The following is a 19372-nucleotide window of genomic DNA, read 5'->3' as shown; positions in this document are numbered from 1 at the left end:
ATAATTCTCAGTCCATTACTCTCTTTAAATCAATTCTTGAGAGTTGTCCAGATCTTGTGAGCTGTATTAGGATACATGATACTACTTGCAATCTGCTTGGAAACTGAGTTCATAAGCCATGAGATCACAATGTTATTACCTCGAATCCAGGAAATCAACATTACTGGGTCTGAATCGCTTGGTTTGGCTATGGATCCATTAATAAAACCTGTTTTGTTCTTGACTGAAAGAGCAATCATCATAGCTCTATACCAGGTCGAGTAATTATCTCCAACAAGAGGTTGAGAAACGAGAATCATTCCTGGACTATCGGAATGATGCAAAAATAAGGATGTAGTCTGTCTTCGGTTGTTGCTATCGAAGGATTAGGATTCTTGGAGGTTGAGTCTTGATTCACCGTTTGTGATTGAGACATCTCAGATCTGAGAAACGAGAGGAACAAAGAAACACAGAGAGAGAAAGAGAGAGAGAGTGAAAGCTCTAATACCATATGACAAAACTGAGAAATGGAAAGATAATCAATCAATCTCATTCGAAAAGACCCTTATTTATAGTACAAAACAACAAAATATAAAATACCAAACTACCCTTTATATATAATACAAAGAGAAGAGGATAGATTATTCAAATTTCATTCGATGGTTAGAGGTGAATCGGAAGCTAACTTGAGAACAAGCTACATTCCATCAAGGTAGTGGTGGATTCTTTGACACCGAGGACAAGCTAGTAAATGGCTTGACCGATGAATGAAGCGATTCTGGGCCCTCCACTGCAATTCTCTTGCATATACTATCACAATTATTGACCACTTCAGTCAGCCTCCCCTTTAGCTCCCCGACTTCCACCTGCAACTGATCAACTGTATGCATTTTTCTTAAGTTGGTATGCAATTTAGGAAAATATTGGACAAATGAAAAGCAACCTTAGATAAATGTGAAGATACTTATTCCCATCGATCCGAGAGAGGGATAGATCTTCACAAATATGATTTCTTTTTTATGTCGAGGTGTCTACTATGGCGTCCGGATCACTTGAAAGTATGCTTGTGCTAAGATGAAAACTTCTTTGAAATCCTAGTTTGAGAATTTTAAAATTTGATATAACTGCAATTTAACTGAAAGACCAACGATTACCAATCTTTCGCAATGCAGTAATGGAAATGATGCTAAAAGGGTGGTTTCGATTTGGAAATATTGTCATTTAGTTTTCCATATTGGAAAGACTGCTACTATTTTAACTTATCATATTTGGTGTTCCTTTTCTAAGCAACCAGTATATACAGCATGGCCAAAAAGACTTGCATAGGTAAAGAACGACAAAGAAAACACTCATGGTGGTATAATATAGTGAAACGAGCATTCTAATTAGCATACGAAAGTGTTTTATTTTTGGAGACCTAAGAATCTACGTCCATGGAAGGCGAAAATTTTGCTTCATGCCTCTTCTGGCAATTTACTAGGCAATAAGAGTGGGATTCAAATTTGTAACCTCAGTTATCTTGAGCACTTCCAACCACTTGAGCAGTATGCAAGTATGTTGTTTGCCAAAAATCAAAATTGTGCAAAGTTTTTATTTGTGAAGTAAGGTAACAAGTCAAAAGGAAAACAGAGTTTGTACCTCCAGATAGGTGCCTTGAAGTTGTCTTCACTGCCGAGGCAGAGGATTTATATTTTTTAAGAAGTTTTATAGCCAAAGCATCTATAGCTTTTATTTTGTCTTCTAGCGCTTCCTGCAAGAATAATTGAAAGCTACCCCATTATGAAATAGAACAAAATGTTACTTGTGAGACTAGGAAAAATTGCATTTTTGAAGTTCTAGACTAATCGTTTTTTCATAATTTAACAAACCCAGTAAAACGATCTAAAATTCTCAACCATGAGTTTATCATATATAAAAAAAACCTGTCTTTTGTTAATGTTGTGAGCCTGCTGTTCTTGCCACTCTTGGTATGTTGAGAACAAATCCAGTATCACTTTGGGATCCACGATACCTATTGCATGAACAAGAAAGAAAGATCAAGATAAAAAACTTTTCAACCAATGAACCTTCATGTCTTCATTTATGTTAATATCTCAATTGAGCATAAATTTCAGAAGATAAACAATTAACTAGTCACTATCAGATAGTAAAAGAAGGGGACTTATTGAGTTCACTCATTCAGAAAAGGTAAGGTGGAACTTCTATGCTTGAATACAACAATGCTGATGATAAGAACTACAATAAAACCAGCTAAAAAACTTGGTTAATAATACACTTATCTTATGTATCTAGGCTGGTACCCAAAAATCCTTGGCTCAGAACTAACCAAACCTTCGGTATGTGGTTTGTTCATCAAAAGCAATTATCTACCAAAAATCCTTCACCAACACTCTTATAGCCTATGAATCATAATCAAGTTCGATCATTGATTTAATCATCGTCGTCCAAATATTAATTTCAGCATCTGCCTGCCAGCTAAGCTTGCTTAAATGGCTAAGACTTTCTCTAGTTCAAATCTCAGACTTGTTTATTGCTAGACATATGATGCTTCAATGGACAGGCACCCAAAGTTCCAAGCCAGGTACGATTTTCTTGGCCTTCTAAAAAAACATGTCTGCTAAGGACCTACGGTAAATTTTCTGGTTTACAGCGTAAGCAGTTGGTAACTTCCACCACCCACTGGTTTGAGCATGAGGAGCTACAATAACTTTTAGAAAAACCAGTATGAATGAACTTATTTATAGTTCACATACTAGGAAAGAATGGCAAATCACCCAGTGGTTACCAAATAATTTGAAACAATCATCCCCCATTCTTTCTGCAATACATGGATTATTAACAACAATGTCTTTGCCAAATTCCATCAATTGAAGAACATGGTAGTTAAAGCAACATGTGAATCAGGCTATCAACTCCATTAGCTACATGATCAGATAAACACCATAGTATTTAACACGATTATGTGCATGATTCATGAATCCCGTACTACATCAGATAAGGATCCTTGTCTCCAATCTCTAATTATCAAGTGTATTTATAGAACATACAAAAACGACTAAAGAACAAAATGCACCTGTATCAGATGAAGATGGGGGTTTCTTGACCAAAACATTTGTCAAGTCACTCTTGGTTAGTTTAGGCATCAATATTGGAGTCGTCTGTTTCCGCATTCACGCATTTGAATAAGAGGAACGTCAACTAATCAGATTTAAACAAATAAACACACAATTTGGTGCTTAAACTCATAACGAAATCTATATATTTTTGTCGAGCTCAAAAACATTTGATCTTATACAAGCATGGAAGCCCAAATCAACATTTGATTTGTTAATCAGAGAAAAACTCACAGTTCTAAGGGATTTAAGCTTCTCTAGCACTGGATCCATGGTTTCAAATCGCTCGGAGACAATGGTGATTCCATCTTCCCCTTTCTTTACATAAAACAAAATTTATAGAAACAAAAATTATCAAATTGTTGGTAAAACAAATCAAGGTGGAGTGAATTAGGTTACCTGTGAACTTGAGAGAGAAGATTCTGATGATCCCATGGCCAAATTCTTTTGCGTAGGTGAAGAAATATGATGAATAGCTTATATCATATTACCACATTTTGGATAAATTTAGATAGTACAACCCAAAATGGTCCCCGAGTTCAACAGATCAAGGCAAAACTTGTAGAAAAAACGGGGACTTCTAATTGTGATTTATCTTCTAAAATTGAAACCATTGTAGGAAGAACTCGTAAACTATGGCACCAGATCTCGGTGTGTGATTTGGAGGTTGCAAGTGCAATCTGTTTAAGAAGAAACATGCATAAAAATTGGCTAGTGGTATTGTTGTTAGATTTACTCAACCTTAAAAAGATTCATGCAAATATACGTCAGTATACACTTTGGTCTGTCGTCTAATTAACAAGTAATAATGGTAAAGTACCAGATATCGTTCCTTAGTGAAGCTTGTAAGAGTTTCTCAAAAGTCCAATCTTTAGAAACCAATTTCTGATGGACAATTCAAAGAAATATTTTTGGTGTGTGAGAGTTATCAACTCAGAAAGATCAGTCATAAAGAAGAAGCAAATGGTGCTAGGTTTGTTAAGACAAAATCAAATGATCCAGTATACAGATTTATAACAATTATGGATAGTTTAATAGTACCACAAAATAGTGTTATTGTATTGTCATAAATATCTAACTATCAATTCAGACGATCTCCCAAGAATATACAAAAGCCCACTGCTATCAATACGACATCATTTATGTTAAATGTTGTGAATCCTAGCACGATATAGTGTTACCATTCTACACCATATGAGTGTAGCACTTGTCAGGTACTAAAACTATTTATAGTCTTCTGATATTATCTCAATATGATATTATCTCAATTGTCATATGTATTCTAACTCTAAAAGCTACTTCATACATAAAATCAATTATTAATTAACTAAATGTAATCTTCAATGAAATATTAATAACCTGAAATAAATAGTTTGGATAAAAATGCTATAATTGAGACAACTTTCCAATTTCACATTGGTTTCAATCTTAATTTTTCCTTACACCCTAAGCTATGACGTTTAGTGCATTATCGATCGGATTCTTCTTGCGAAAGATGTAAGGTTTGAAATATGAATAACGGAGATGGAAAATACAAAATATAAACTGCAAGTATGAAAGTCGAGAAATGAAAATTGTTCCTCAAGTTATTAAATTCTTAAGTAAATTGCTTGGAAATGTAAATGACGAAAAGTAAATTGCATAAAGTAAAGTACTGGAAAGTAAATGACTGACATGTAATACGGAAATGTAAAGCTTAAAGCAGTAAATTAAAGTAAAGAAGTGAAGAACGATGTTGTAGAGTGTTGTAGGATTTAGTAACTTGCGCGAGAAATTCTGTTTAAAAACTTGAATACTTGCAACAAACACTTACAAAACACAAAGGAATGAACCATAGTTAAGCAATTTGGACTTAAAGCCCAATTAACATAAATGTCCAAAAAAATGCCCAAATTCTATTTCTAACTCCATACACAATAAAAGTGAAAAATAATATAACAAACCAAAGGGCCTTTGGTCTAGTTAGCGGTATCGTAGTTTTTGGCTTCCTAGGAAGTCAGGGGTTCAAACCTACCAAAAATGAGGAGGGTGTGTGAGTTTATTTGTTGTATTTGTCCGTATATAAATATTAATACTTCAAAAAAATATATAACAAAAGACTCAAATATTGGATTTTGGAAAAATAAAAGTAAGGAGAAAAGATGGATGAAGTGATACAATAGTCATAAATAGACATTCATCATGTACCCTAATTATCATTAGAACCCAACCTCCTAGGAGGTTGAGGGTTCAAACGTCACCAAAGATGAGAAGTATGTGTGAGTGTTTTCTATGGATAAATATTATATACTTCAAAGAAAAAAAATGTCATAATTCTTGATGGGTTTGGATGATGTGGGGTACATAATAGTCTATCTCGTACTATTTGCACTGAATCATTACCCAACATAAACAAGGTTTTCTCGTTGATATACCAAGAGGACGTATTTGAAGCATTTCATGCGAGAATGAGGGGTGTCAGAGACGATGAGCGGTGTGCTTTAGGCCAATATAAGAGGTAGGAGGTTTGGAATCAAATGAAAGGATAAAGTTGCAAAGTATTTGAATCGCAATCGTAGTCGGCATAATGCTAAAACTGTTTTCAGCTCAATCGAATAAGATGGCAGGATAAGTTGTCCAAAGGAACAAGATATGAGGATTATAATTTCCAAACGAGGGTGTGGTTGCACTTATGCCTAAAGTTGTCATACCGCTTAAAAAATTGCTTCTTGATGGGCAACAGCTACAAGGAGATTGTGCAACACGTAAACTAACGAGTAACAAGAATCAAACGATATTCCTTAACCTGATATATTTTACGACAAAAAGTTATATGGTAAAAACTTGTAACAATAGGTTTGCTTGTCTGCTACCTAAACATATGATGACATACAATACAAGTATTCATCTCGACATACCAACATTGACTTAACTTGAAGTCTTAAACTGAAATACTCGACATTACACCCTACAATATATGCGACTTTTTACGAGACTTCACAAGTCATTTTTAATCTCCCCTAACTGAAGGACTCCTCTTCGAGTCACTTACCACACCACCAGCTTCTTAGCCAGGTATACCTTCTTACGTGATGCCTCATGTCGCTTACCATGCCTCATATCATTCACAACTTCCTCTATGCTACTTCACAAGTCATGAAAACTAACTCTCCCGTGGACACCATCTTAACGACTTTTTCTAGCTATTCCCCCATGCGTTCCAGGTTGCATACACCGTACTGAGATGACCAATGCAATGCTTGGCCTATTCTATGCCTTTCTAGGCCACCATTGTTCTTTATTATTTTGCATTGCAAGTTATATGCATATCCTATTCTTTCATACTTAACAGAATTTAACCAACATTTCATGCATTAAATCAAAACATATATAATATGACTCGTACACAGTTACATAAATGACATTTTCTACTCAAAATTGCTAGTCTAAGGCCTCGTTCTATAAACATTCAAATTTGGAACTAATACTTTTCTACGATTGTTAGTTAAAATTATTACTTCTCGTGAAATCAATACAAATGCAAAGTTAATTTGTTTTGCTTAACAAGGTAAACTGCAAAAATGAGTTTAGATTCATGTTCAGGTTTTTAACATATCGTGTTTGAGGTTTCTTAATTTTTTTAAAGATCAGTCGATATGTCTTCATCATGGGCAGTTTAGTATTTGGATGTGACTGGACTGGACATGACATGATGTTACGGGTCAGGATGAAAGAATTTTGTAAGCTCTAAAGAGTTTTAATTTAACATAGTACATCCATGATTTGTTAATTCGTCTCGTTTTTATGATTTTTGTTCTATCTATTTTGATAGGATAGAAAAATACATTTTTATTTCATTATGATACCATCATATTATAATCTAATATCACATCGAACATGAAATAACAAGCAAACTATGATAAAAATAAAGTTTAGGGGTTGTTTGTTTACCTCTTAATAGTTTCATTAAGAGGCGGCCTCTGAATCGTTAATAGATGAATCTTGTTTGACAAAAAAAAGTCTGTCTCTTAATGGTTTTAAATCCTCCGAATGATTTTGTATCTTGGGTCTCCCTTAACTATTCAGCGCTCTAACTTCATTATAAATAATTACCAAACAATTATATTTCATTTTACACTATATCATAAAAATCTCTTAATTATTATGACCCTTTAATCATTTGACAACTGCCAAATAACACCCTTGGTTTTTCCAAAGGGGGTGAGTGGTTGGATCGGAGCCTAAAGAATGCAAGCATCACACGGACTCCACCTCAGACACCTTCAAACGAATCCAGCATAACCCATTCTCCACTCCTCTGTTCGGCAAAATCTAGGGTTTGATAATTTATTTTATATTTCCCCAATTAAATATCATCATCTTCTTCCCAATCCGTTCCCAAATTTTGTTCAACTTTTGATTCGATTATGAGAACTCGAAACGCTGACAATCCCAAATCGCCTCCTCCGGTGAAAAGAACCCCACCGGCCAGGAAGTCGGCAACTAAAACCCCTCTACCGCTACTGGATGCCTCCCAACAATCACCATCTGATTCCACGATTACGCCTAAGCGTGCTTCTTCCACCAGAGGGAAAGCTGTGGCAACAAACGATGCCACCGCAACAACTCCAGAAACACCAGGTATAGCTAGTCAAATCTCAAACCTAGTTTCTGTTTACCCTAGTATTTTGTTTTCTTCATGTTCATAGTCTCAATGAACGATCGAGATGAAAGATGTAGTCGTCATCGTGATCATCAAGTTTTTAAGAATACCCTGTGTGAGTTAACTAATATCACTTTTGTTCTTTCCCCTGGCATTCCGTTTTTCAAACCCATGAAAGATTCATGGCGATCGTTAAGGTAGTCCTTATGTTGAACAGTATTTCCTCTATTTTACATTAATTTCAAACAAAAGCGAAGGAAATATTTTTATTAAACAATAAGCTGGTTAGTTGCTTTGATATTCAAACTTGTGATGCCATTCAATTACTAGGGGTCGTAATTATCTGTTCCTATATAGTGGTTGCCTACTTGTTGATGTAAGTTTTAAGTTCATGTGATGTTACATGCAGTTGAAGCATTAAAGGTACAGGATGACACAGTCAAGGTAACTCCTGGGAAAAAACCTGGAACTAAAAGGACTGTGAAAAGAGTGGTTAAAAGGACTGTTATCAGGAAAAAGGCTCCAGCTTCTGCTAAATCGGATGATGCCAAGACACAGCCTGCTTCAGTTGCAGTTGAAAAGGATGATACTGAAGTACCTGTGGAAAAGGAAGTCATTGACGAGGTAAAGGATGTGGCATATGCGAAGCAGGAAGAGTTGAGCCCAAGCGATGTTAAAAAATCTGTTGAGAAGGAAGAACATGTTGATGATACTGGTGTGTCCCAAAAGGGTGATAAGGATGTTGCAGAAGCTGAAGATAATATGAAGGATGTGGATGAGAGCAATGATGTTCAGCCCTCTATTGAAAATTTGGAAAGTAGTTTGAGGCAGGAAAGTTCTGATATCACAGATGTTGAAAAATCTCTAGAGCATCAGGAACCAGAATTAGATGAAATAGAAAACATGGAAACAGAAGAGAAAGCGCCAGAAGTTCAGGAACCCAGCTTGGAGAAGGAGGAAGTGGATGAGAAGGAAAATAAGGAAACAGATGATGATAACTCCTTAGAGATCCAGGAACCAGGCATAGAAGTTGGAAAAAAGGAAGAGAAGGAAAAAGAGGAACCTGATGTTAAGGAACTTGTCCAGAATCAGGAAATCACCATGGGAGTAGGGCTGGAGGATGAGCCAGTTGACACGGAACAGGTGCCAACAGAAATTGACGAGGATAAAGTAGAGTTGGAGGATGAGCCGGTTGACATGGAGAAAAATATCAATGAGGAACCTAAGGGAGAAGAAGATCCACAAGAGCGTGTATGTCTAAGCGATGAGGAAAAGGACAAGGACATTGGCACTGATGCTCATGAAGAAGATGATGAAGACGAGCTTGCAGATGAAAAGGTGGCAGAACATGGTGAAGTAGAGTTGGAAGAGGATCATGCAGAATTTACAGCAGCTGCAGAGGAGCGGAGGAGAAGGAAAGAATTCGAGATATTTGTTGGTGGATTGGATCGAGATGCTACAGAAGAAGATGTAAAGAAAGCTTTTGCAAATGTTGGGGAGGTTGTTGAAGTCCGAATGCATAAGGAACTTCCAACTAATAAAAACAAGGGATATGCATTTGTGAGATTTGCTCAGAAGGAGCATGTAGCCCGTGCCTTGTCGGAAATGAAAAATCCTGTTGTATGTTTCTTTCTCAATACATTACTTCTCTGTTTGAGGTAAATCGTACTTGTAAAATGCTTATAAAAAATTGTTGGCACTTGGCAGATACACGGGAAGCGATGTGGAACTGCACCAAGTGAGGACAATGATACTTTGTTCTTGGGAAATATATGCAATACATGGACAAAGGAAGCTGTAAGGGCATCTCTGATTTCTTTTTGATTTATTTTTTTTCATGTAGGGCACTTCCTAATAGTCAATATGGTGGCAGATAAGACAAAAACTAAAGGATTATGGCATTGAAGGTGTTGAAAGGATCACACTTGTTGCTGATCCACAACATGAAGGGTTGAGTCGTGGTTTTGCATTCCTTGAGTTTTCGGGTCACCCTGATGCTATGCTTGCCTATAAAAGGCTTCAAAAGCCTGATGCTATTTTCGGCCACCCTGAGAGAACTGCCAAAGTAGCTTTTGCAGAACCATTGCGTGAGCCAGACCCAGAGGTTTTGGCACAGGTTAAGTCTGTGTTTGTTGATGGGCTCCCACCTCATTGGGATGAAGACACTGTTAGGGAGCACTTAAAAGGCTATGGCAGTATTGAGCGTATCATGCTGGCACGGAACATGTCAACTGCCAAGAGGAAGGATTTTGGATTTATTGATTTCACTACTCATGAAGCTGCTGTTGCTTGCATTGATGGAATAAACAGAAGAGAACTGGGTGATGAGAAGGTAAGGGCACATTCTTTTATCAAAAATTCACTATTTTTTGTGTAGCATGTTAAAAAATTATTAATTTATATACTCATTGATTTTAACTGATCTTAAATTACAAAGTGGCGAAAAATGTTGGTTGTTCTTTTTCACTGATGAAAAAGAAATGCTGGGTCCTCATTTTTGTGGATATTAGAAGTCTTTGGATAAATGGAAATTTAATATTTAATAAAATGGCAAAGACTTTAGATGAAGGAAGGCGAGACAATAAAAGAGAAGTGGGAGAAAAGTGTGTAATTGAAACGTATTATTTGATTCATTCTAGTTTGAAATGCCTTGAGCTATACCAAGTAGTATCGTATTCAATTTTCAATCCTAGATTATTTTACATATTTATAATACTTATAATTGATTCAATTGTATAACCGAAGTATAACTTTCAGAATGACATTAATGGTGCAATTCGGTAGAAATGCTATTTTGAAGATTAGGGTGTTTCAACAAAGTTCTTGGGGGGCGGAAGGAAGAATTGGAAATTGAAAATATATAATGTTATAGTAATAATTCATAACCATGTTTTATCAGCATTGAGCTAACAAATTATACATGTTGCTAGATGAAAGTGAGAGCAAGACTTTCGAATCCTTTGCCTAAAACTCAGGCTGTGAAAGGTGGAATATCGGGAGGATTTCGAATTGGTCAGGGCAGTGGTGCTACCTTTCCAAGAGCTGGTATATAATGGTGAAATATTTCAACGTTCACAGCTTCGTTATATAATGTCATTTATTTTGGCATACAGGGAGGGGCTTTGTAAGAGGTGAACATCCTTCCAACCGTATGAACTTTCAACGAGGCAGGGGTTTCTATCAACATGGACATGGTCAAACCAGTAGAATGGGTTTTGCAGAGGACTACCCACCTCCTGGTCCTCAACCCCCTTTCAGAGGGAGACAGAATTTTGGACGAGGTTTTTGACTGCTTTTGAATATTCATCATCGAGTTCTTTTCTTTACCTTCATTTTCAATTGAACTGCATTTAGCATGACAAGAAGCTATATATTGGTTGGTCCTGCAGGAGGGAGGTGGGATAATTTTAGGGGTCCCCACCCGCCATCTGGTCAAGGTACTGTGCCAGCAAGATTTGATCTTGATAGGCCCAGGCATGGTGCTATAATGGATCGTGATCATCCTATGCCAATGAGAGGACAATCATTTTTGCCTGATGAAGAGTTTACCAGACCTTATGGTGGCAGGCACTATGAAGACTCGTACATTTATGGAGATACTGCACGTGGAGTAAAACGTCCATATTTTGCTGTAAAGTTCACTGTCTTGAATTTGTTTTTACATTTTCTGTTGTGGGAAAAGAAATGAGAGTGGATATCATTCCATGCTTGACTGGATTTGGTTTGATTGAAATATTCTTTTTGGCTTTTAGAACCAGGATCCTGACTACATTGAGCCTAGCAGAGGTCGGCCTCGTTTGGATTACTCTGACCCAGCAATTTCAGTTCCTGGATCTCGCTTACGAGGTTTTGGGTTTAGTCTATAAGCACTTATGTGAAGCTTGATTCTTGCCCAATTTATTATCTCTTAATTCACTCAACTGTTTATATCTTTCTGATATTCTAGGAGGTGGCAGTGGTGTTCATTCACGTGACTACTATAATTATGACGTGAGTAATGTTTTTTCTTTCATGTTTGTGTATCTGATCAATATTTAATATCATTTACCACTTTGATCTCCAATCTTCTATTATTTGCAGTATAATGGTTCATATTCATCTTACTATGGCGGTGATCGGCCCTATGGCGGTGATCGGCCCTATGGCGGTGATAGGCCCTATGGCGGTGATAGGCCCTATGGTGGTGATAGGCCCTATGGCAGTGATCGCCCTTATGGCGGGCGATATTATTATTAGACTAGGCAACTACTGGTAAATCAAGCGCTTTGCATCTCTTACCTGTCTACTTTTTCAAAGTTGATATCTGTGTTTAACGTTGAACTTTTGGTACCGAATTGTGTTCAGGTGGACACTTGGAGACAGAATGTGATGTGCTGGTCTGGAGTGTTCGTATCTGCTTGCGGCCGCTCTATAGGAAAGCCATCTTTTTTATATTCCTCTCTTAGACTGTCCTTTCCTCTGAGGTTCTTTCTTCGCTCCATGGCTTTTCCTCTCAGATCTCAGTCCGGATTGTTTTTGGTTGAACATACATGTTGGGCTAATCTTTAGATTGTCCCTTCCTATAGGACAAGATATGTCAGTATTTTACATGGAAGGAGTTTAGTCTAAGATGCTAATTCATCGAACTATGTCTAGGTACCATAAGGGCTTAAATTTCGGACTGGAGGTTATCTAAGATGTAAGGCATCTCTTTTATATGATCATTGTCTTGGATTCAGCATATATATCAACCCTTTATATCCTGAAGTTTAAGGAAACCGATTAGACGCTTATGTTTTGTAAGTGTAAGGTTTGAGATCTAAGGTTTTTCACTTAGCGATTCAAGGGAATTGATGTAATGTAGAATTTAAGCCCTCTAGAGGTTCTATTGATGATTCTTGTGAAGACGTGTTTTAGATTTTACATGTTGCTTGTGTGCCACATGGAGTTTGATCAGATTAAAGGAAAATATACTAAGATATGTTTCTAAATCTCTGATGGATTGTGGATGTAATATTTTGGAAGTAATTTTGAGGGTACTTTCGATGATGTTGGGTTATGGACATTAAAAGCATCCATGACTTGGGTTTAATGACCCATGTCTAGTATATGTCGGAGGCATATATGTACCTTGTTATCTCATTATATGAATATTTTGGTGGTTTATCATGGTTGCTTTATGGTGATTCTTCAAATCTAACATTTGCTATCTGATAATCCTGGCAAGGCCAAGTGGATGTGATATTGTTTGTATAAAGAAGAGAATGTGGTCAGCCTTCACTAATCCAGTTTATGTGTTTCCCTATCCTTCATCAATCAGGTGGCATTGATAGCATGTATTACTGGCACTTATATTCAGTTATCTAGGAGAAGACTGCCCAGCTTTTGTTATTATAAGCAAGGCATCTGTTATTGGTTTGTGCCCAATGGATGGTCATTAGTTAAGCTTGTCAAATTGATGGTTGAAAAGAACTGCTATATACATAAAGTTAGCTCTCCCAGTCTGCATTTTCTGTTTTGAACTCTATGCCAGGTTAATGAAAATAACCATATTTTGATAATGGGTGTTTAACAGTTTTTTGTTATTGAGGGCTTCCTTTTTACGAAGGTTTCTGGCATTTTGGCTGACATCTTTAACAATTAGATAAGCGGCTTAGGATTGATCTTTGCTAGTTGAATTTTGGAATTATCACAACAAACTAGCCCAAACGGTGTCAATAAATAGATATAGTGAAGAGTGCTCCAAAAGGCAAACGGCCTTGATGCTTGTGTGTAGACTGTATCTAATTGATAGATGAGAATTAAATACCTGATTAGAGGTTACAGATTTACAATTTTGACTTGTGTGTAGTCTTGTCCTCTTAGGAATTGATTGTAATCCATGTAATCTGAAGTTTCTGGTTATCATTGATGTGCATTATTGGGTATATAGTTGAAACTTAACTTTATAGTTATTTATATGGTATGTGTACTGGTAGGCATTACAGGTTAGTTTGATGAGGTTTGCTAACATACTACCTCATATAGCATAGAAAGTGATGGTTTGGTGGTTGTTTCATGTTCCAAAGACAGCAAACTGGTTCAATAGTTTTCGCTAAAATCCTGCACCTAGTATTTGTTGTATCATCTTGTGGCAGTTTCCATTGCTGAATGGTTAGGGGAAAATGAGTGATGGAAGTGGGTCCCGTTAATTATTCCGTATAACCTGTAGGCCTGTGGCTTCTTTTGCATTCACTATCTATGTTCCATGGAAGTGCATCAGGACTTGAGGGTGATTGGAATAGTAGGTTGTTTAAACTTTGCTCTCTTTTTAGTTCGGGGTAGAGGTCAGGTCTTCCTATATCTTCCCCTGGCTCAACTTAAAAGGGGTTGTTTGTTTTGGTTTTATGTAATTGCCCATGGCTCCAAAATAGTGTAATTATAGGTGTCTGCTTTCATGAAGGTTGTTCTTTAAGTTGTTATTTCTTTTGGACCCTGCTATGCAACTGAGAATAATCAAATATCTGTATACATGCATTTGATAGGCAATACCATCTGGATTTGTTGGTTACTTCATATATTTTGGATGTGTTATGCTCATTCATCCTTATCTTAAGCATTGATTGTACCATACGTGCTTTTGTTACACCTGTGTATGTATGTATGGATGCATTTTGTTTACATGTTCCTGTTAGCACAAGTACTTTTAAACCAGCCATGGATTCTTGCATCTCTGGTGTAGGTGATATATATCGGTATGCGGGTAAAAGTGTGAATGTGTGAATATTTTCCGGGTTTGTTTGTTGTTGCTCTACACCTTTTTGAGTAGATTTTTTGTTGGACAAATTCAAGTACAGTTTGTACAATTATTGATGAGGCTGTATCAACCGGAAAGTTTTAAAATCATTGAAGGACTATCGATGCAAACATATAAACCTGAGTGATGAAATTATCGATCAGCTATATATATGTTGAGGTCTCTTGATAGTTCTGAGCTCTAATCTAGCAAAAGTACCGTGCATTTATTTAATTGTTAAAACAAACAAAAATGGCCACTGAAGCATACTGAAACTTTACCAATTGTCATTACGAAAAGGAATATTGTGCCGTTCCAAGCTGCTGGTATGCTTTCTATCTCTATGTTAAGTGTTTTTGTTTATTTATTTTCTGGGTTTTCGATGCCTTCTCTCTTCTTCTCCGCTTGTAGTTCTATCCCACAAACACAGATACAACATTACTCGGATGCCCATAAACCGTTAATGGGGTTGAGATCTCCATTGATGGGTTCTCTATAACTTAATGGTGCTGTTTAATCGAAAATGAAATAGAGCCATGTAGAAGCCAAAATCAAGGGAATTAAAGTTTGCTATGACAATGTAGAAGATGCAATGGTTTTTGGTTTTTGGCCGGTCAAAATGGAGAAGATGCAATGGTGGAGACCCGAGAAAAGGAGAGGGGTGGTCGGAGAAAAGATGTCAATGGATAGGGTTTTAGTATACTTCAGGGACGAATAAAAGCTTTTGCCTATCATGGCCCACGTTATGCAATGCATCGTGTTATGAAGACGATAACTTGAAGTCTCAATATATCGATCTTCTTTTGTGGTTTTGTTGGTTTTTAATCAATTTATAGAGTATTTTGTCATATTTAATTGTGTTTATAAATTGTTTGTTAGTTAATTTTGTGGAGTCCAAACATAAAATTTGATGAAGTGGTATATTTAGAGTAGTAAGTTGCTGTAAACTTGAGTTTTAAATGATTTTAAGAATATGAGAAAAATGGTTTAATGTGATAAAAGATGTTAATATGTATATGTAGCATATGAATATATTCGTTATCGAGAAAATTTGAAAACCAACTTAAAAATTTATTGGTATGGGTATGAAATAAAAAAGTAAAATACATATATTTTAATATTTTTGTTCAATTAAAAGAAGTGTTAGATTTAAGATAAGATGATTCAGACCTAAAAAAGAAAGTAAATTTAGGTGGTGTTTGATTCGTAGAATGTTATTGGATGAAGTGGAACTTGTTAAAAAAATTGACTTTGAAGAAATTGGAGTGAAATATTATCAGGTTTGACCATTTGTTTAATTAACAGACATTGGAATGAAATCTGTTAAGAAAATGGAATGTGTCTGTTCGGTTTACATAATGTAGTTTTGGAATTGTAAATGACCAAAATGTTCTTTTTTGAAAATCTTATTTTTTTTTAAACTAAAAATACTTTATAAAATAATTATTTAATGTGTAAAATAATATGAAATACATAACCCAAGTATAGTCATAAATCAAACGACGTTACTGAACTGATATTAAAATTGTCTCCAAATAGCTAATTCTTTATTATGTAAAATAACTAATTCTGTGGTGGTCGACGTGGTCAGCGGTGGTTCAAAATAGTGGTGGTCGACGGTGGTTCAGATCATGGTGGTCCACGGTGGTTCAGATCGATCGTGGTCCATGGTGGTTCAGATGACGGTGATCGGCAGTGGTTCAGATTGGTGGTGGTCCGCAGTGGTCAGCGATGGTTCAGATCGAAAGTGGTCCAGATCGACGGTGGTCGGCGGTGGTTTAGATTGGTGGTGGTCGGAAGTGGTTCAGATCGGTGGTGGTCTGTGGGGTTCAGATGGCTATGGTCGGACGTGGTTCAGATCGGTAGTGGTCGGCGGTGGTTTTGATCAATGGTGATCGACGGTGGCCGACGATGATTCATATCGGTGGTAGTCACCAATCGTCGGAGGTGGTTCAAATTGGTTGTTGTTTTCGGTGGTTCAGATGGCGGTGGTCAATAGTGGTTCATATCGGTTCCTATGTAAATGCAAAGTTTTCTAAAGGTTCTAATATAAATACGCCACTTTATTTAATACACAAAAAGTTTACGATAAATTAATTTATTCTCAAAGGGCTTTCCTTGTTTATATGGTTATCTACATACATCTTGTATTTATTTATATAAATATAGACTTAGACACATAGTTTAGCCACTAGGGGTGTAAATGATACGAGACAACTCGCGAGATACTCGAGATCGACTCGGTCAACACTCGACTCGAACAGGCTCTCGAACTCGAGCTCGAGCTCGACATATTAATGAGTCGAATCAAGCTACCCAATACTCGACTCGAAAAGCTCGCGAGATACTCGATTATTTTATATATAATTAGTTTTAAAATATAATCAGTTTTTGTGATAAAATTTGTAAAATATAAATAATAAAAAATTGTCTTATATTTTTAGATATTTAAACAAAATTATGTATTTTTTGATTATAAAAATTAATCAATTATCTTTTATTAAAATCACAATTAAAAAAAGACAAAGAAAAATTATAAAAGAGGTTAGTGAAATTGTCTCACATTGAAAGAGAGATGGTAAAGGAAGGGAGAAATATGTTATAACAAGAGAGGGAGGTGAATATAATTTTTTAACTTTGTCTTTTTGATAATTAAGTTTGAAGTTGATCTCTTTAAAAACTAAGAAAACACCTTTAAGTTTTTAAACTTATAAGAGCAAGACCTTAAAATTTTCATAAATTTCAATGAATGAGTTTGGTTCGAGCTTGATTCGAGTTCGAGTTTGATTTGAGTTACAGTTTGAGCTTGTTTCGAGCTTGATTCGAGTTCGAGGTTGAGAAATAGCTATCGAGTTTGAGTCGAGCTATGATTTTTACTACTCACGAGTTTTCGAGTCGAGTTCGAGCTTAGAAATTGGGTTTCGAGTTCGAGTTGAGTATATTGATACTCGAGCTTGACTCGCATCATTTACACCCTAGATGCCACTGCCACATACTCGACCTCGATGGTTGAGAAAGTTATCATTGGCTGCTTCTTCGATGACCATGCAACAACACTCTCTCGGAATAGAAAGGTGTATCTTGATCTACTCTTTCGATCATCAAGACCCCTTGCATAATCACTATTAGTGTATCAAATCAGAATTGCTTTTCCACCCTTCTTGTAAAACACTCCAAAGTTTAGAGTTCCTTTGATGTAACGCAAAACCCATTTTGCAGCTTGTAAAGGGGTGTTTGGGATTGCTTATTTAAAACAACTTATGCTTTTTTTTGTAAAAGTATTTATTAACTTATGTGGTATCAAATCGGAGTTAAATAAATCAGAGTTAAAATTGTAAACTGGTAATAAGCAGTTTTTCATAAGTCAAGAAAAATTAACTTATCAAAAACAGCTTATTACCGGTTTGGCACCGGTATAAGCAGTTTTTTTTTTCTTATCCAAACATAAAATGGTGGTAGTATTGGTGGTAAGCATAAAATGGCAGCATTGAAAGTAAAAGAAAAGGCGGCAAGATGGAGGACGAAAATCGAAATATTGAAATGGCGGAGCTTAAGTCAAACAGTGGATTGGAATAGAGGCATGTCGTGAGAATGTGTCTGGTGGATCTGGGCGTGGCGATGGGCTTTCAAGACCGTCGTTTTTGGAGCATGATTATGGTTTAGTGACGATGATGGACGGAGCAATTTCCATGACGGAAAAGAAAGGTTGGAGGAGATGGATGTCCTTTTTTTCTTCTTTTGGTTTCATAATTTGTATCTGGATGACCGATTTCATCACAAAATTGAGAGTTATATAGTTTTCCATTTAGTTGATTGCTTCATGGACAACATAACGTGCACAGTAATTAAAGGTAGTTGGTAGAAAATTGTGGGAGAAATCGGAAAGGAATATGATGATGGGGTGGGGGCTTTAAAAACTTGTAAATAAAGCATAGATGACAGTTAAAATTCAACAACAATAATAAATCTATATATATATTAAAGAAGAAACCACATGTAATGATGTGGCCTCTTCTCAAAACAAGAAAATGTTTTATCTTTTTTCTCCTTTTTTCAAGTTTTTCCTACCTCAATATTTGTTTTTGATTTTTAATATTCACATTTAAGACCTTTTAATTAGGTTGTTTCAACCTATTCATATTCCCTATAATAATTACTCTTTTAACTCTCATTATTTCTCTCTATTTGGTTACAAATTTTCATTTTCTCTTCAAGGTAAACCTCTATAATAATCTCTCAATTCTTCCTCTATATTCATGTATAATTTTGTGGTACACTTCTATGATAATCTCTCTATTAATCTCTTGATTTTTTCTCTCTATTCAGTTATAAATTTGTGGATGTTATTTGCATTTTTGTTTATTTGAGGTGTCATTCAATAAGACAAATCATAATATGAGTTTATGTTTATGTAAGTATAATATTTTCTTTTTTTTAGTCGGAGACATTCACATTATAGTTGGAATTATGTAGGCATATGGATTTCTTTTTGTGTAGATAAAGTGGCATATAAATCATTGAAGAAACAATTTAACATTGTTTAAGCATAATATCTCTCTTAACCTCTCAATTCTTTCCATCTATTCAGTTTTTTTGGAGGTCATTCGCATTTTTGTTTATTTGGGTTTATATATTAAAGAAGAAACCATGAGTTGTTGAGATGGTTTCTCCTAGAACTTAGAACCTTATTTCTCTTTTTTCTCATTCATTCTTTTAATATCCACTACTATATTTTTTTTTTGTCAATTTATGTTTTTTTCTTAAATGTTTGCATTCAACTTCAAACCATTCATCTTCTTCTATATTAATTCAAATTACATAACTCCAAACCATTCATCTTCTTCTATATTAATTCAAATTACATAACTCCAAATCATTCATCTT

The 19372-nt window shown here is 35.8% G+C and overlaps 2 protein-coding genes across 4 annotated transcripts; one reads left to right on the top strand and one right to left on the bottom strand.

Moving 5' to 3' along the window:
- Positions 1 to 554: 554 nt before the first annotated feature.
- Positions 555 to 3608, bottom strand: LOC112515053. 2 transcript variants are annotated; one of them, XR_003069488.1, is made up of 7 exons: positions 3492 to 3608; positions 3327 to 3410; positions 3053 to 3137; positions 1902 to 1990; positions 1618 to 1729; positions 923 to 1114; positions 760 to 845 (listed from the first exon to the last, which is right to left on the bottom strand). XR_003069488.1 is itself a non-coding variant. In XM_025121663.1 (6 exons), exons 1-6 carry the CDS (start codon positions 3525 to 3527, stop codon positions 687 to 689), a joined length of 579 nt encoding a protein of 192 aa, XP_024977431.1. In that variant the 5' UTR covers positions 3528 to 3608; the 3' UTR covers positions 555 to 686. The 2 variants fall into 2 exon arrangements, 1 of the variants encoding a protein (XP_024977431.1); XM_025121663.1 differs by lacking the exon at positions 923 to 1114 and having other exon boundaries at positions 555 to 859.
- Positions 3609 to 7346: 3738 nt separating this feature from the next.
- On the top strand, positions 7347 to 12704 carry LOC112515483 (nucleolin-like). Of its 2 annotated transcripts, none has more exons than XM_025122329.1 (11): positions 7347 to 7712; positions 8144 to 9354; positions 9442 to 9531; positions 9608 to 10066; positions 10665 to 10779; positions 10848 to 11015; positions 11124 to 11365; positions 11487 to 11580; positions 11681 to 11724; positions 11815 to 11985; positions 12079 to 12704. In XM_025122329.1, the coding sequence occupies exons 1-10, from the start codon at positions 7499 to 7501 to the stop codon at positions 11968 to 11970; spliced, it is 2793 nt and encodes a 930-aa protein (XP_024978097.1). In that variant the 5' UTR covers positions 7347 to 7498; the 3' UTR covers positions 11971 to 11985; positions 12079 to 12704. The 2 variants fall into 2 exon arrangements, with proteins under 2 accessions (XP_024978097.1, XP_024978096.1); XM_025122328.1 differs by having other exon boundaries at positions 7361 to 7712; positions 8123 to 9354.
- The last annotated feature ends 6668 nt before the right edge of the window (positions 12705 to 19372 follow it).

This window comes from Cynara cardunculus, assembly GCF_001531365.2.
Source record: "Cynara cardunculus var. scolymus isolate 2C chromosome LG 7, CcrdV1, whole genome shotgun sequence".
Lineage (NCBI taxonomy): Eukaryota > Viridiplantae > Streptophyta > Magnoliopsida > Asterales > Asteraceae > Cynara > Cynara cardunculus.
The sequence above is the reverse complement of the archived record's forward strand: the minus strand, read 5'-3'. Positions and strand labels throughout refer to the sequence as shown.

Coding starts and splice junctions, on each gene's coding strand:
- LOC112515053 (XM_025121663.1), bottom strand. CDS start 3,527: ATGGGATCATCAGAATCTTCTCTCTCAAGTTCACAG. Junction 3,411..3,491: donor CTTCTCTCTCAAGTTCACAG/GTAACCTAATTC, acceptor TTTTATGTAAAG/AAAGGGGAAGATGGAATCAC. Junction 1,730..1,901: donor ACAACATTAACAAAAGACAG/GTTTTTTTTATA, acceptor TTATTCTTGCAG/GAAGCGCTAGAAGACAAAAT.
- LOC112515483 (XM_025122328.1), top strand. CDS start 7,499: ATGAGAACTCGAAACGCTGACAATCCCAAATCGCCTCCTCCGGTGAAA. Junction 7,713..8,122: donor AACAACTCCAGAAACACCAG/GTATAGCTAGTC, acceptor GTAAGTTTTAAG/TTCATGTGATGTTACATGCA. Junction 9,532..9,607: donor ATACATGGACAAAGGAAGCT/GTAAGGGCATCT, acceptor ATATGGTGGCAG/ATAAGACAAAAACTAAAGGA.